The sequence below is a fragment of the Strigops habroptila genome, chromosome 7 (genome assembly GCF_004027225.2).
Source record: "Strigops habroptila isolate Jane chromosome 7, bStrHab1.2.pri, whole genome shotgun sequence".
Lineage (NCBI taxonomy): Eukaryota > Metazoa > Chordata > Aves > Psittaciformes > Psittacidae > Strigops > Strigops habroptila.
The window spans coordinates 63,194,182-63,211,814 of NC_044283.2; the positions used below are offsets into that span (position 1 = coordinate 63,194,182).

A 17,633-nucleotide genomic window follows, 5' to 3' on the forward strand; every position below is an offset into this window, starting at 1 on the left:
CAAGAGGAAAGTTTGAGCCTGGCACTGTGTTTTGAAGCAAATTTGAGCTGATGCCTTTCCAAAAAACTTTGGAGATTGCCAGGACATAGTCACCAGGATGTAGTTGCCTGATGGACACATTTATATCCTTTTGTCATCTAATTTTTCTGTGAGGTTATCACCATCTTTCATAGAATCATAGAAGGGTTAGGGTTGGAAAGGACCTTAAAAACATCTAGTTTCAACAAGTTGTTTATGAAATATCACCTACTACAAGGTCTTGCTTCTCTTCTTATCTTCTCTCCACTAAATTACAGTTTGGAGAAAGAATTCACCATGCACTGTTCTTTCATGTGCAACCTCTGGGTCTGCTGTCAGGAATTTCCTGCTCTTTGGGGCTATTTGAATCTGCATCAAAATCTCGATCTTCTCTCTAGCTGCAATTGCTGCTGCACAGTAATTTTTTTCCGTTCTCAACACTGTTATCCCAGAGGCGCTACCACCGTTGCTGACAGGCTTGGCCTTGGTCAGCTGCGGGCCCATCCTGCAGATGGCATTGGCTCTGTCAAAGAAGGGGGAAGTTTCTGGTATCTTCTCACAGAAGACACCCTCCAAAACCTTGCCATGCAAACCCAATACGTCCCCTTTTTGCTCTTTTCCATCAGTGTGCCATTCTGATGCATCTATTTTGGATGTCAGTCATTCTTATTTCTTCCCTAGGCTGTAAGTTCACTTTTCACAGAAGTATCAGTTCAGACATTTTCTCAACCACTTGTTTATCTGGTGCTTGTCCCTCCTTTGTCCCCCGTTATATTGATATGTACTTAAAAACACTGGACTTTGTTATTTTAACTGAGAGGTGGCACATCAGCATGGAGCTCGAGTCTGGCATCCTTCGGACAGGCCATAACATGCAGAAATGATTGTATTAGCTTTGGCTGTGTTTGCAGACAAATGAAGCTTAATATGTCTGCCCAGGCTGCATATTATCTATGAGATTCTTTATTTAATCATTTCACTCTGCATTGCTCATCGCTTTTCAACCTCTATTAGACTTCCTGTCAGAGAGTGCCAGCACCACGGAACAACAAGGTTTGCTGTCTGGCTGGCTACGTACTTCATTGTGTGTTGTCTTTATTATATTTGTGTGATTTATTGTTATTTCACTACAAATCTTTGCAATTTTTTTATTTTTTTTTTTAGTTCAGTGTTAACCCTGAGAAGTTATAGAGTTGGGATAAGAATTAAAAGGCTTTCAAAGCATCCTTGTCCTGAAAGAACTCTGCAGGGCATGAACAAGTAACAAATGGATTGTTTTTCAGTCAAAGTGAATCAGCCGACATGAGCTTTCCCGTGAAAAATCTTTTTGAGTTTTTACGGATACCTGTAGGGTATTTCTCGCTTCTCAAGTTATACAAGAATTTAGATTACCTTGAATCAGTGACCACAGGCTGACTCAACCTCTGAATTATAGATCTTCTTGAACCTTGTGAGAAGATCAAAATGTATTGGATTCTTTGTTAGAGAGGATGTATTTTGTCTGTGTCTTTACAATATACATTTAGCATGACACTGGGTTGATTAGATGATTTCCTGAAGCCAGAATTTAGTTCTCCAAGGCCTGTCTATGTAATTTTTATTTTTTTCTCAGTACAGTGTGCAGTAAGAAGCTGTGCTGGTATTTAGGGTTGTTGATTCACCATAATTCCAGACTAGAGGTGAATATTTAAGGAGGATATCAGCCGATAGAAGATTTTGAGGAAATACTGCTTTGCAGTTTCATTTGTAAATCTTTTTTTTTTTTCTCTTGTATGTCATAATAAATATATGTATAAAGTATTAATGTCGTGTATGTTATACCTTGTACAGACACAAGGTTATAGTTTTTGAAATAAATACCTCCACTACAAGTTGTACTGTGGTATAATTAACCACTGCTTTTCTTTTTCAACATCTTGTTACTTTCAGGATAAATCTTGTGGAAGGACCATAAATAAATAGGTGGTCTCAAGTAGCTTTTCTTTTTCCCAATGTGACCTTAATTTAGGGCATAATAGGGCTCGTTTTAAACTTCCTTAGAAAATACTCACTTTAGAGGTGAAAGACTTTGCTTTTTGCTTCTGATAATATCAGAGCCTCAAATCTGCTCAGATTAGACTAATCTGGCTTCCCATTTGATGTCTTTCACACTGCGTGCTACATGTCCTCACTCAGCTTCCTTGCCTCTCTTTCATCAGTGCAGTCTCTTATTCCTACCTGATGACTTATGCAGAGGTGGCTGAAGGAGCTCCACTGAATGCTCTTTCAAAAGTTTGGCCATATATTCTGAGTTGTGTTCTCTCTTTAACATCTGGCAAGTGTGAAATTTTGGAGTTGAGTGTTTTCACTGGGGTGTTGAGCATTCCCTTACATGGTTTCTAGTAAATCTATTCTTTTTCATCAGCGGGAAGCTTAGCAGTGCTGGGAGGTAAGTGCTGGTCTTCAGCCTGCTTAGCTTTGTATGAACCCCATGTGCCAGATTTTTGGTATGTGCCCTGCCATGTGGTTGAAGAAGTCTGTTTGCCGTGGTGACTGGGATAGCTGCTTCCAGGACTTTCCTATCGAGAGACTTGCAAACAAGCTGGGAAGGCAGAGAGGAAAACTTGACAGCTGTGAGGTTGATCCCACAGCTTTGGCAGTTAGTGTGTGAAAAGGTCCTGTGGTAGCACTAGTGATGATGCTTTAACATTAATCTTGAATACGTCTAAAATGTTCTGTATTATTAAACCAATAGTGGTGATGTTTATTAATGGTACCGCTATGGGAAGGTAACGAGACACCTTTAGAGCCCTCTGGTAGAGGTGTTTCAGGATCTTGTACTATTATTTCTGAAAGAGCATGGTAACAGAGAACATCAAGAGGTCTCAAGAGAAATTAGGCAAGATAATGTGATTGCTGAAAAATTAACACAAGTCGCAGCTGTATGATAAAAGCTTTAAAAAGTTTTTTCAAGCCATATAAAGTAAAGAGAAAAGCTAAAAGCAACTCCCCAGGCAGGACTGAAATAGATGCATTGTATCTACTGAGGCTTAGTCCTGTAGTATTTGGCATAATTTGAAAGTAGTGGTTACTTTAAAATTTATAGTTGTTTCTAAAAAATTCTTGAAAAACAACTTCAGGTCCTGTTTCCTGAAAGTGCAAAAGTTCCACTAAGTACAGTAAGTTTCCTTGTTTTCATGTGTTAATTCTGGTATTCTAAAAGCGTGCAAGTGGCATTTGTCTTTGGATTTACAAAAACTCTAGATATTCAGAGTCTGAATTATTTAAACTCCCACAACACATGCACTTTTGCTTTTCAAGCTTGAGTTATAATTTAATTAAAAACTTCTGGTGCATCGCTAGCTATTTAAATATTAAAATGTTCCATGGATCACTTTCGATTATCTACCGTCATGAAATTCCTGAAGATGTCAGATTTTTAAGATTCCCAAAGTTGCACTTGGAATTGTCTGTTGATGCAAAGGGGACTGTGATAATTACATACATCCATTAGTATCAGCAGAGGAGATAAACTTTGGGGAGGCTTAATGGGCATGTCTCAGTGACAGTTAGCAAAGAACATTTGGCATGATTAAGGATGGATTTGAATGTACTTGAAAATATACTCTCATTATGGACGCCCAGTGGAAGTTGCACTACAAATGTTAAATTCCCCAGAAGAAGAGTTGTGTGGCAGGGAAGCTTTGAAATCCACTGTGGCCGTCATCCAAATTACTCTCTTCTCTTTGTGTCTTTCCGCTGTCAGATTCACTTTGTGATGCCCAACTTGGCTCCCTGCATCTTTGAAAAGAGGCAACCTGTTGGTTTCTGTGTTTCAGATTGTCCGAAGATACATCAAGGACTGGCTTGAAAGGAAGAAGCCTCCATTTGGTGCTATCAGCAGCTGCGTGCTCCTGATGATCATCTACACAACATTCTGTGATACTTTCGCCAATCCAAATATTGACCTTGATAAATTTAGCTTGATTATAATAGTGTTCATAAGTAAGTTCAGCCTTAAAGCATATCTTTTATCTGTGTTTCAGGTGTATAATGAGCTATATATACTAGAAAGGGTGGCACTGCGGGGATGCTGGCATGCGGCTAGAGCTTGTACTTTTAATACCTCTAGTAAATCAGATCAACAGCCTTCTTAGGGGCTGGATACTTTTAGGGGATTGAGTAAGCATTTAGAGAGGGATAAACCCTGCTATTTATGTGTGCTTGGGATTGTTAAGTGGTACTTCCTTTCTCAAGGGTTATGGTACTACTTTCCAAGTGTTTACACCCGTTCTGTTTTGGCTTCTTTGTTATTAAACAGCCATAAATGCACAGATGTTGCATTCCAATCAGAAAGGAAATATTTGGGTTTGAGCTGTTGCTCAAAAGCACTGTTACAACTTTGAAATCATTCTTCCTTACCATATTATGGTTGGACCAGATGATCCTTGAGGTCCTTTCCAACCTAGTATTTTATATACATATATATATATATATATGATTATAAATGTAGAAATTAGCTGGGAGTTTGCATGTGTTGATATATTTCTGTGAACAAACACATTTCTTGCAGAGTTTGTTTTAGAAGCACTCTAGTCATCCAGCCTTAAATAACATGCACATGAGAATAGACTGCTGGTATCCTTGCCATCAGTTAAAAACACACTTGCAGATCACTACCTCCCAGAGAAAGGCAGGGGTATACAGGCACTGCCTCCTCTCACAGTAAGTAATTCCCATCTTGCTTCAGACTGTCCAGAGACAAGAGTTTCAATTTCCTTGGGGGAGAGGTAACTACAGTATACTACAGCATAAATCACATCTCATACACTCCAAAGCTGTCAGATTTCACAAAATCAATGTATCACCTACCTTGAAGTGTGTGTATGTGCGTGTTTATGTCTAATAAAAATAATGTACCTTCTATAACTCTGACCTCTGCTCAAGCAGGAAATTTGCCCCTGCCCTTTGTGGATCACTTCTTATTCTATCCTAATCGTGGCAGTGTTTTGGATTATGAAACACTATATGTGTTTAAAATACTACATGGAATTGTAAATGGTACTGTATAAATATTCTGAAAGCAAAGCAAAAGGAAGCCATGCTAAGGAGGTTTTTTCAAAATGAAGAAAATACTTGTTTGCGTAGGCCTCAGGGAGAAGGGCCACATCCTGAGTGCACTTAAATCAGTGCAGAGTTGTCAGCAAAAAAAGAGGGATATGGAAATTTTCAACTCTGACTTAACATGCAGAAGAACTCGGAATGAAATAATTTTATGTTACTGTACTGACTGCTACTTTGGAAAAAAATATTCTTTTTTAGTTAAAAAGGCATGTTCTGCCTTGAACAGTTGGTGTAGAGTGGTTGCTTCCATCGCCTTTCTAGTCTGTCCTTTTGTTTCTCTGCAAGACAACTCTGCACTTGTGTCATGAGTAATTATATGTACCACTTGCAGTGCAATACACTGAAAATCATTCTGTATATGTTTTCATTGCTAGTGTGCATAACTGGAGTTTCTTAGTAAGAATATTAACATAGGCATTGAAACTGCTTGGAACATATTAGACATTTAGTTTTTTTTCTCAAATGTTTGGAAAACAGAGAAAACAAGGAAGGTTGTGGACATGGATTTGCACATTTATTCTAGAAAAAGTTCTGTATCACCATTGAATGTGTGTTATACCAGGATGTGAAATTAGCACAAGGAGTTTGAGATGAAACTGCATTTATGATTCTGCTGATTAATGTTTTTATGTAATTTTTATGTTAATATTCTAGCCACGGCAAAATATGCACAAGGGATAATTGGTAGCAACACATGCTTATTGCTTTACAGAATTATACATATTAAGGGATTTTTTTTTCCTGTGCATATTAAATTAATGTACTTAGTTGCAGAAAAATTGTAATTCATGAACAATGGATTGATTCATGGAGGAAGAATTAAGTGCATGCTGAGGTGACATTTATACATCCTGGGAAATGTATCTAAAAGAACGGAAAATGTCACTGGTAATAGCTAATATCTCTGCCATGTTTCCCAGTTGTAAACTGGGGTCAAAATCAAATGTATTGTCTTAGCTTGCACTACCCTGTGGGACACATTAGCCTTATTGCATTCACAAGTTTTGCAAGGAAGAGGGAGAGGAAGCACCCCAGATGGGCTGTAAGCAAAAGCTCTTCTCCCATAACCCGCAAACACCCTGGAAAGGTCTGTGCAGGTCACAGGGTTTCTCCTCCAGCTCTGTGGGGAGTTCCTGTGCTCTAGCATGATGCTCTGTGTCTGCAGTCCCAGCAGCTACCCACAGCACAGTGGGGAAGCCACCAGCTTCTCTCCACATCTCTGCAGACCAGGCATGGGCTCTGTGCATCCTACAATGCCTGCGGGTCTCAGGAGAGCTGGCAGAAAGGAGAGCTCCTCTCAGGATGCTCAAAACCCATCCACTCTTAAAGCTGACTGAGCTTGAATGAAAGCTGCTTTGTCTGATGCACACTGGCCAGTTCAGGAATTAGCCTTTGTCTCAGAATGAAAATATCTATGATGATCTTCTCTTCATTGTGATCATTCATTGGGAGAGTAATATACCCATACCCAGTGTATGAGGATAGTTATTGTGGTCAGATCATGCTTACACACTGTACTTTCTCCTGTTAAATGGAAAGGGGCTAAATTTAAATACTTGGCCACCAGAGCATGTCTGAGAGATTTTATTGTGTCAACTCAATAAGCAAAACTAGTGCAAACAGATGTGCAGCATGCAGTAGCAAACTTTGCTGCTATTCATCGTGTCAAGAAGTATTTGAATCAGAAGAGTTACCTCAGGAAGAACTTTTGTAGCCCCGATATTAGCTAGCTTCCTTAGATGTAATGATATGTATTGTTCTTCCAGACAGTATTTAAAGGTTGTCTGTTATTGAATTTCTTTGGCCTTGGTTCAGTCTAGCTTATGACCTGTTGTATGGGGGCAAAAAGCATGTTTGCAGCAATTGCAGAGATTTAAGTGATCTTTACTTCTGCAATCTAAGTCTAATTTTAATGTGTTTCTCTTTCAGTATTTTCCATTCAGATGAGCTTCATGTTTTTGACTTTCATCTTCTCTACAAGGTAATTGAATGTGCTGAATTAGAACCTTTTGAGTATTTGTTTTGTGTGATATCTTTGGTTTGGGTGATACAGTTTATGCAAATGTGTAAGGGTAGGTTTCTGAATAGGGGTGACCTCATTTTGGTATTTCATATTGTCCTTACTGCATTTTCTCTGTTAGAGTTTCATAGGCTAAGAGAGCAGGACCTGAATTCTGTCCTTTCTTGTGTGTTAATTACAGAGTTGTTAAATCTCAATCAATCACTGCTATACCTCATCCACTGAAAAAAATGGATTTGCACAGATGTCACTGAAGGTATAATTTGCCCTGCAGACATGCTGATGACATATGAGAGAGAGAACTCAGTTTGACTTTATACATCTCAAGATACATTTGCTGGGCTGGCAATTCACTCTTCTCTGTATATGTCAAATTTGTTATGTTTATATGGTGATTCTTAAAAGACAGTTGTCCTGAACTAATGTTTGGTAGAGCTATTTTTATTTTTTTCATTTTAAATAGCAACCAGGAAGAACAGTTGTACATTCACTTCTCAAAAAATAGTACCAAGAGAATGGTGTTAGTCAGTGGCTAATAAATAGATCACTTGAGCTGGTCAGCTCATCCACCATTGTCCTCTCACTTAGGCTTACTGGAGTATTTTTGTTAGCAGCACTCTGCTGAATGGGAAGTGCTGCAATACAGCAGACTCCAGAGATATGCTTTATATAAATTATACAATATCCATAATGGAGAATCACAAAGAAGGGTGCTGTGTCTTAAAGCTACTTGTGCTTTTTTAGTGCCACAAGAAAATTTCTCTGTGACAAGATCATACTCTGACCTTAGAAGGCATTTTTAAATAACTTTTGAACTGCTAGACCTAACCTGGGGGGAAGATGACATGTCCTAACTGTGAAATCTAAAATGCCAGAAGTAGTAACCCAACTCAGTATGGCAAATATTTAGAATCTCATAAAATGGTCCCTAATTCGGACCAAAGGGTGAGCTATTGGCCTGTCACATATGTCTCTCTCTGTGTAATTTTTACACCCTTCCTGGCCTTACTCCCAGTGTGTAAACCCTTAGATGCAGTTTTTCTCTGAAGTAGAAGATAACTACTAGGAGTGCTCATAGTGTACGCTCGATATACAATGTCAATTAAGCATTTTGTTAACATTACATACTAGGTAAAGAAATTGTAGGTCATTCTCTTTTTTTATAGAGTCAAGCTGGCCACTACTCTGATACAGCACATTTAAGAAATAACCTTGGCTGCAATAAAGTTGTGTCCTACATACCATGTGTTCAGAATTCCTCTCCTTCACATGGCATATTCATTAGAGAGTTTGCCACAACTGAGAAACAATTCTGCTTAAAAAAAAAAACCAATCAAACACTACTGTTCATTTGTGTGTAGAATTATTTCTGTCACTAGGCCTGATCAAAGTGATGTGAACGTGCATATGGATCCTCAAAGTAATATATTTGATCGATGATGTTTTAAGAAGGTTTTTGCTATCAGAGGTTATTAAAACTCTTTCTTTTCTAGGAATAACTCTAGTTTCACACCAGCAGACACAGTGGCTATCATTTTCTGTTCCACACACAAATCCCTCACCTTGGGTAAGTCAGGAGATAAGCTTTTGAGCAAAACAACAGTAACATTCATACCTTGCTGTGTTGAAAAATAATGTTGTTGGTTGCTGGCTTTTCTGCTTAAATGAGTTTGGTTTTAGTGTGACAAGTAATGCTACCAGTATGATACTAAACATAAGATAATATTCTTGCACAGATAAAATAAATGCTTATTACAGGGCAGACAACATGGTCTTCTCAGCTGAGATTTTAGTGGTTATACAGTAAGACCACCTTGTTTATGGAAAGCTGGACTTTTCTTTCTGTTTGCTGTTTTGGGGTTTGGGTTTTTTTTTGGAGGGGGGGAGGGGTTGGGTTTTTTGGTTTTGTTTTTTTGTTTTTTCCCCTATTCTGTTGCCTAATCCAATATTGATAGGATTTCAGGTTTGTTACTGGAAAAATTTGAAGGTCTTACAGTAAAATCTTACATCTAAAGGCTGGGATGTACAAGTGAAAATGAAAACATGTAGTGTATTCAGAAACCACAACTAGACAATACTGTCTTTTGCTTAACATGAGCAAAATGTATGTATGTAAGTCTGCAGATATTCTGGATAGTTTTATTTATTAGAATTCATTTATCAAAACATTGAGGTACTTGTCACTTATGACTTCTTGGTGATAATAAGATGTTCTGATGGAAATTCACAAAATACTGCTAAATCAGTTATGCTTACAGGGACTTGCTACTGCCTTATCCATTATGTTCACTCAGTGAAATGACAAGAAAATTTTCTTATTGGTTTTCAAAATATGAAAACGTGTTTGATAAAGCGTATGTGACTGATACATGCCTTTTCAAGACTGTATCCATCAAAGAGAGTTATTTGTTAGTGTCAATAACAAAGGTAAGAACTCAGCCTGAAACAGAGGAAGAACAAGTCGGGACTTAGGTGAAGTGTTTTCCAAGTCAGTTTGATATAGCAAAACTCACCTCAGAGTTCTTTGCTTCAGCCAGGCCTGTACTACAGAACTGTTAGCAAGTGGCCTTGAAAGTCTGTGGGAAGTGAAAGGAGTTCCAGGAAGACAAGAAAAAGACAAACATAATGCCTATTTTTCACAATGGAGGCAAGGAGGGGACGAGGAATTATATCTTGTAGAAAACTACTGAAACAAATAATTAAATTGTTTTAACAGTGTAGGAAGAAACGAGGAAATAAATAACAGCCCCATACATTTGTCAAATGCGTATCATACCAAACTAACCTGATTTCCTTTCACACAAGGTCCTGTGGGTTGCAGAGAAGTAGCAAAAGTCGTATTGCTTGAAAGCATTGTGGCTTTTGACATTTGCATGATGTTTTGTGCTCCACAATTCAAAAACCATGTGGACCAACTGGAAAGAGATCAGAGGAGAGTGCCATGAATGACTGTAGATCTCAAAAATGTGACCCCAGAGAAAGGTTGAAACAGTGGTGATTGTCAAGAGAAGATAGCTGAAATACAGTAGTGATTTTCAAATGCATGAAGGGTTGATGCAAAGAAGGCAAAAAGTAACTCTTTCACAGTGGACTTTGAAAAGGGAAGGACCTAGTTACAATGATGATGATTTAAACTAATAATCAGGGAAACCCATCTAATGTAAAACAGTTTAGCTTTGGAATATGTGGCCTGTTGATGACTTGAATCTTCTGCCATTGTAGTTAAGCCTCAGACAGGAATTAGCTAGTTGATCCTGCCTTGGAGCAGAACATAGATAGAATGACATTAGGTCTTTTTCAGCCAGATGTTCTATGAAGCTGAAGCTTCAACTAATAAATGAGCCTGTATTTAGGAGGACAGTTACACTTGTCTTTATAGACAGAAACATTACACATAACTCATAACAAACTACTGTACATGCTATTTGTAGCTGTGTGTAAACTTAGCACACAACTGTGATACTACAGAAAAGAAGCTGGTTGTACTTGACAGCACAAATGTGTAAGTCTTCCCTGCCCAGTGAAAAACAGGTTTATATACACTCTGTTGAATACTTCTGCAGCTTGCTGTGACACTAAGATAAGCACAAAGCCTTTTTTTAATATTTAAGTCCTAGAGGGGCTTGCCATCACCCAGAAGAAAATGAGGACTTTTTGTTTCTTTTACTCACTCTACCAAACATTGTCATGCAGCCTTTCTTGACCTGCACCCTATACACACAGCTGAATTGGTTCACCCTTCTTCTGCCAGTATACTCTCTTTTAATATTTTATTTTCTCCTTTAGAAGAACCTAGTTTGAGGTCCTAGCTTGCCTGACTTTCTGGCTCACATTTTCCCAATTCCAAGTTACTGCTTTCATTAGCACAGCCCAGTGAGTCATGCTTTCTATTTTGCATATTTCTTTGCCCAAGCACACCAACAAAAACAGTTTGGCCACCTTGACTTCAAGGACTCCTACAGCTTCTGCCCAACCATACATACTTTTACCCTCATAATACAGATGTCTCATGGATAAGGGAATAAGCTGAAATGAAATGGGTATGGAATGATGGTGGAATGCAGTATTATGTGACTGTTTCTCAGCTACAGATTGTTCTGTTTGTCAGCTTCAGGACAGACTGCTTTACTTTATCCTTGAAGAGTTGGTGTCTCATAGAAAGCAAGTTTACCTCCTAGGAAGCTAGGCACAAGATGTAATTTGTACTTAGGCTTTGCACTTTTGCACTACTTTTCCTTACTTCTCAGGACCTGTGTTGCGATCACTGGGTTGCTGGGACCTGTGCTCCCCTTGCTGTATTCCATCTCTGGGGCTAAGCTTTGTCAAGGTTTCTTTGAGGCACCCAGGCTTGTCTTGCATGGGGCCAGCAGCAGCTTGTCCTGAATTGAGCACCATCCCTGATGGGCAAATGCTCTTTTTGGCAGTGCCTGGGAGCCCATCTTTGGTAAGCCTTAGGGCCCTGCTGCTCTTGTGTGCACCCCCTACAGTGTGTGCACTATATAGGTGTGCCTGCTGTGTATCAGTTCCAAGCTGGCTGCTTTGAACCTGCTGGTATTTTATTCTCTTCGGTATTAGTACCAGGTCCAGATAAAATAGAGCTGATAAACACACATTTCTATGGAAATAGGGAGCTGTAGTGCAGTGAGGCATGCCCCTGAGCTGATGATATAAACAGGAATGTTAATCAGAGCAGCTAGCACTTATTCCTTCACTGAAGGTGGAAGCAGAGTAGGTCTAATTTGTTTTTAAGGATCAGCCATTTCTGAATGACAGCTAAATCTATCCACACCACAGTCTTGTCCACTCTGATCTTAGAAGAAACAAGAATAGACATAGGCATTTTGGCCGTTACTCTTTTGTTGTTCTGTCATGTTTCTATTCATCCATATAAACATATATCCGTATTTGTCTACTATATAAACCATGCAATGAGAAATCTTGCATTCGCTTGTGGCAGAGAGAGCTTTTCCCTCTCCCTCTGTCATTACAATGCCTGAAAGCAAGGGTCTGGTTTCACATCTGTTGTGGAGCTCTGCTTTGTTTGTCTTCAAGATTCCAGTGGTAGTGTATAAATGACCCCCCAACACTTGTTCTTTCACTTTGAAACTGATTTCTCTCAGCTTGGCAGGTGAAACTCCAAATAGGTATGTCTGGCCCATTCCCTGGGGAGCTTAGAATGGCACCGACTAAAGTGGGAGAAGAGCTGACAGCTTTAAAGCTTCAGAAGTGGTAATAGGAGAGGCATGAGAAGACTTTTGTAAGTCACTTTCTCCCACACCATATTATGAAACCAACTAATTCCCATGCAGTGCATGCTCATGAGGCCAACTGCCACTTCCACTGTTGAATCCATGAATAAGTGCTTGCTCTGCACGGAGATGAGTGCTGTTCCCATATGCTGGGTTTTATTTTGTAGACAGAACAGTTGACGCACTTTTTGTCTCAAAGATCAGAGTGCAGGGTTTGTTTGTGTAAGAACAAATTACACAGGGTAGGTGCCTTTATGTTTCTTAGTTAGGAACACAAGCTGATATTTCTGCATAGAAGTGGGTGCTTTGGCAGGTTTTTTTAACACAATACATCACATATGCAGAAAAACTAATGTTTATTTGTATTTCACTCAATGAGTAAAACAGGATATAAACTTACAAGGAGTGAAGATAAATATAGTATTCACAATGCCCTCTGGCATATTCACCTACACTTTGTTCTCTTTCTCTCCTTCTCCCTACTCACATATATGCACAGTACATGTGAGCACACACATATGCAGACATTTGATGCATGGCTTTTATTAGTGCATTTGCCATTGATTGATTAGTACTTAGTATTAGTACTTCTTCTATTGATTGATTGCAGATGAAGTGACTATTTGACCTTTAATTATGAGCCTTGCTATTGAAAATGACATTGAGCTATGGCTTCACATAATCCATCTGGAAAGCCCGACATGATGCCATTCCCTGGAGTTCATTCAGTGAGAAGAGAAGAGGCCTCAAGGAAGTGCAAAGCTATCAGTGTGGCTCATCTAAAAAAATACTGCAGTTGTTGCTTGCAGTTACACAAAAGTTGCAGCCAAGTACAGAACATTATTTTGTTTTTTGTAGAGAGAATTGCTAGCTGGAAGTTACAACTCCAGAAGTAAAATGCAGGATTGTAAAAAAAATATTTCCACTTTAATTCTTTGTGTCTACTATGTAAAATTATTTTATCAGTTGAAAATGGAGTACTGCTGCCTAGTTTGGCTACCACAAGTGCAAATGTTAGTACTGTAGTATGATGAAAGATTGGTAAAAAAAAAAAAAAAAGGAAACAAAAATAACAGCATCTTATAATAAAACCAGGGTATTGTTTATGATGCAGAGTGCACTCTTCCTCATTTGGATTTATCAATGTAGCAGTTCTTTCACCATGGAATTCTTAAAGTAACGCAATCGAAGTTTCTAGGCTAAAAAAATACTTTCAGGAAAGAATAGAATTAATTTTGCAAATAAAAGGCAAAGTGCTAATTTTATTTTGCAATGTTTTAATTTAATTCAGATTTATTTTTTAAATACTCAGCTTCTTACTGCACAAGTCGGGAACTGGTAGTCTGTACTTGAACAATTCTTAAAAGCCTGCTGAAATGCACAAGCGCATTCACAGGCAGCTCAATTGTCTGTGAGCAGATCATCTAGGCTATGGATTAATCAGCCCATGCCTTCCCCCGAGTTCCCCAGCTGCACAATGTGACAGAGTGCTCACATATAGCTCCAATCTGCTCACAGCTATCTATAGTTTACTCATGTTCTCTACAGATATCCCCTTACAAGATTTTTCAGAGATAAATAATATATTTGCACAGCCTAAACCACTGCTGTTTAATATTAGCTGGGGTTTTGCTACATCTGTTTTTTCCTACACCGAAACGAAATGCTTTACTAATCCAGCGCAGGCTCTTCTTATTGTGAGGTGATAATCACCTTTCTCCTTTAGTCAGAAAAATGCCAAAATTTTCTAACTTATATTAAGATAAGGTAGATATTTTAATTTTTAAAAAGGAAGCATCTCTTAATAATTCTCTGTTATAGAAAGTAAGATGGTAAAATGAGGTGCATTGCCCTAGGTGAGTGTTCAGATGTATCTGGCTCATTGCTCTCTCTCAGTTTTTAATAGCAAGACTTTTGATACTGTCTCTTTCACTTTTGAAATTTTCCTATGAGTGTTGAATAGGAGACATTACACCTGGCATCATGTCATACTTCTTGGTGTTATTAGTCCTTGAATTTGCGTGTTTTCTTACCCGTTACAGACTTTTAACTCTCATTTCTTCCCTGTGTGTCTGATAGTGCAATGTGAAAATGATCTGGTTACTCCTCTGACTAGAATTGGTAGGGCAGAAGGGAAGCTGATGGGAGGAATATGCTTGAAAGTGCAAGTGTCTTGTGGAGGCTGTGTCTGGGTCAGTATGTACCCCTTGCTACTGTCAAAGAGTTAGAAACTGTCTCCCATTCCTGCTTCTGAAATCCATGGGGGCTTAGTGGCTGCTAGAACCTTCAGTGAGTTTTGATGCGGTATTTCTTTGGGCCAAAATGAAAAGTTTTTCTCATATTTTCAGTCTTTGCCCAGCATTTGCTTGGAAGGAGCAAATGGGCTTTTTCCTCAGCTCTGTGATTCCCCTTCTCTTAGTCCTCTCCCTGTCTCTGGAAGACAAGAACAGAGGGATTCGTGTTACATGAGACGATAGCAGGGAGAGCAGAATCACCTGAATCTACTGCACTTCTTTCACGTTAACATCTTTTTTTGTAGCCCAACTTGAGGACAGATGGATTGCCTTTTCTAGCTCAGCAGTCCTCTAGAAACAATGTTTGGTTCCTACTGAACAATATTATCAGTCAGGTTATTACCGTGTAAGTGGTATGTCTTCTTTCTCAGTAGACCCCAAAGACTGTGTGGGAAGTGCTGCTATTTCCAGCACAGCTGACATATCAGAATATTAGCAAAATGAAATATAGACTGAAGATTTCTGTCATTAGGAATAATATGAATGTTTGCACAGACATTTCTCTAATACTAAGGCCACCACTCACTTGAAGGGCCTGTCTCTGCAAGAAGTCAAACTGACAGTTTTGAATAGGCTATGGTTGCTGGGATGTATCTGCCAGAGCATCTCTCTTATTTTCCCTTGCTACTCACATACGTGGCTGGGCTGCGTGTTTATCTCTTTCAGACCAGAGCATCCCTACGGGATATACTTTCAGGAAGGAAATATGCTGCAGACCAATCTGAAAGTAGGAAATGGCATAGTCCAGTGAGTTATAGTGGCTTTCGGACACGGAGTTTTTATAACCACAAGATTCGCCATATAGCATGTCTAATCTACTGCAGTTTACTCAATTTTGACCTCTCTGTGATTCCAGAAGGGGAAATACTAGCGTAAATTAGGGAATCTCCTTTCCTTTCTGATCTGAAACATATGTTTCTTTCATTAGACTTAGAATGTGGCAAGAAATTCTGTACCAGCTCCCAGGACTTCCTTTTCATCTGTATAGGTTTTTTATTAATATTTAGAAAGTTTGCCTCCAGCACTACTAAAATGTGCATCAGAGGACAACAGTTGTTTACTGTGTTTGAACTGAAGAATCTCACCCAGGAGATCTCATTCACTTGAAGTTTACATCTCTCAATCTCAACTTGCAGAAAGAGATCGATGAATAACAATTGTCATTTCAGAGTTGCACCTCTCCAATTATTTATTTGGTTGTGTGTCTTCCCAGATGTACATGTAATTGGATCAGACACTAAAAACCAGATTGCAGGTTTTTAATGACAGCAAGCTCATACTTCTTTATAATAAAGAAAAACATAAACAAACACACATATCCATCTGTAAAATGATAATGACACAAGAGCTCTCCCTCCCTGCTGAAAACAGTTAAGGCTAATTTATCTACTTTAAGAAACTACATTATATCCAGCAGACAGCTGACAGGTTACCCTTGAGAAGATTCACGTTTGGACATAACTCAAGATTTATTTTTTTTTACCTCAAGCTGGCAGAGGCTACAAGTGTCACCCATACTAAAGCTGGCGAGTATTGAAGATGATGTTGAGTCTCTGTGAGAGAGTTGCATCTACATTTGCTGCTCTCAGTGCGCCTTCTGGCAGGCAGTCTGAGCTGCTGACTCCAAACACTTCTAAAACAGCGGGTGCAAAGATGTGAAAAATCAACAGCTGCAGCAAAAGTTAGAAATCCCCTACTGCAGGATAGCCTTAGGAATCTGGAAGAGAGATCCTCCTCTAAAAGCTGCCATGACCATTGGCAAACACGTAACCCTCATCCATAGAGTTCTAGAGTAGGAAATAGTATCCCTCAGGATTTCTAGGTAGCGAGCTGTTTTCTCAAAATGCCTTCCCAAATGACCGAAGCACTAAAGTCTGGCTTCATATATTCTCTCGGCCACTGAAATCAGATGAAGACAGTTAAAAGAAAAATTATGCTAGTGTTCCTAACATATTTTTTTTCTTCATTAAAATAAGTGTTTTCTTCTTTCACCATTTATAATGAATTTGTGTATCGTATTTTCCTTTGAAACAAGATTTCAGGAGGAAAAAAGGTTTACAAAAATCTATTAAAAGGTAGTATGAAAGAGTTTGGAGCATAATCCTTCCCTGCTTGTGTTTACAAATATAATAAGAATAACTATAAAACATGTTTATAATGACTTTTTATTAATACATGTAAATAAAATCCACATATAATGCAGAGAAATCTTAGCCTCAGCTACGTGTGGAAAGGGCAGTAATGTTCAAAGAAATAATCACATTAATCGAATCTCAGCTTTGTGGTTTTAGGACATTGGTCAATCTCTTTGTCCAGAATTCCTTTCATTAGTAGGTCTAACCTGTTAAGCCTTCAAAAAGTGTTGGCTACAAGACACAGAGAAGAGAATGAGTGTTTAAATTCTGTTCATTTAAACTTCATAGCTTAGATATTGCTAGTGAATTACAGGGAAGAATTTACCCTGTCCCTTGAGTATGTTACGTGTATGAAGAGTGAACTGACATCTGAGCAATAAAAAACATTGAAGTGCGAGGATCACCTTACAACTTTGCTATGCCCACGTCGTGGTGCCAAATTAAAGATAAGTTACACATAAAATATACTACTTATGGTGGTTCAATTAGTTCTTGAATTCCCTGTTACCTAATTGCTACTACCAGATTGTCAGACAGGTGGAGGTGTTTTGGAGTCTAAGGCACTAGTCTTCAGTTGTTGGTGTTAAATGTTTCATCGTTAGCAGCTGGTAAGATTGCCTATGTTGTTCATTAAACATCACTTCCAATCTAAATGCACTCGCTGAAAACTCAGAAATAGACAAACTGTACTTTTTACTTAAAACTTTGATAGTATCAAGATGTGCTGTGTCCTACTAACTGCACTTAAATTACTGATTTCTGTGATGAGTATAGTGAGCCAGTTACCCAAAGAATGAGTAAAAACATTCAGATC

The 17,633-nt window shown here is 38.6% G+C and overlaps 1 protein-coding gene across 6 annotated transcripts in view; it reads left to right on the forward strand.

Annotated features, from left to right (window-relative positions):
- SLC10A7 (solute carrier family 10 member 7) overlaps positions 1-17,633 on the forward strand; it is a 144,074-nt gene that overhangs the window by 111,067 nt on the left and 15,374 nt on the right. For all 6 annotated transcript variants that reach the window (XM_030491790.1, XM_030491793.1, XM_030491791.1 and 3 more), the window contains 3 exons: positions 3,837-4,002; positions 7,051-7,102; positions 8,635-8,708. In XM_030491790.1, the coding sequence (XP_030347650.1) occupies positions 3,837-4,002; positions 7,051-7,102; positions 8,635-8,708 (292 nt within the window). The remainder of the gene's footprint in view (positions 1-3,836; positions 4,003-7,050; positions 7,103-8,634; positions 8,709-17,633) is intronic.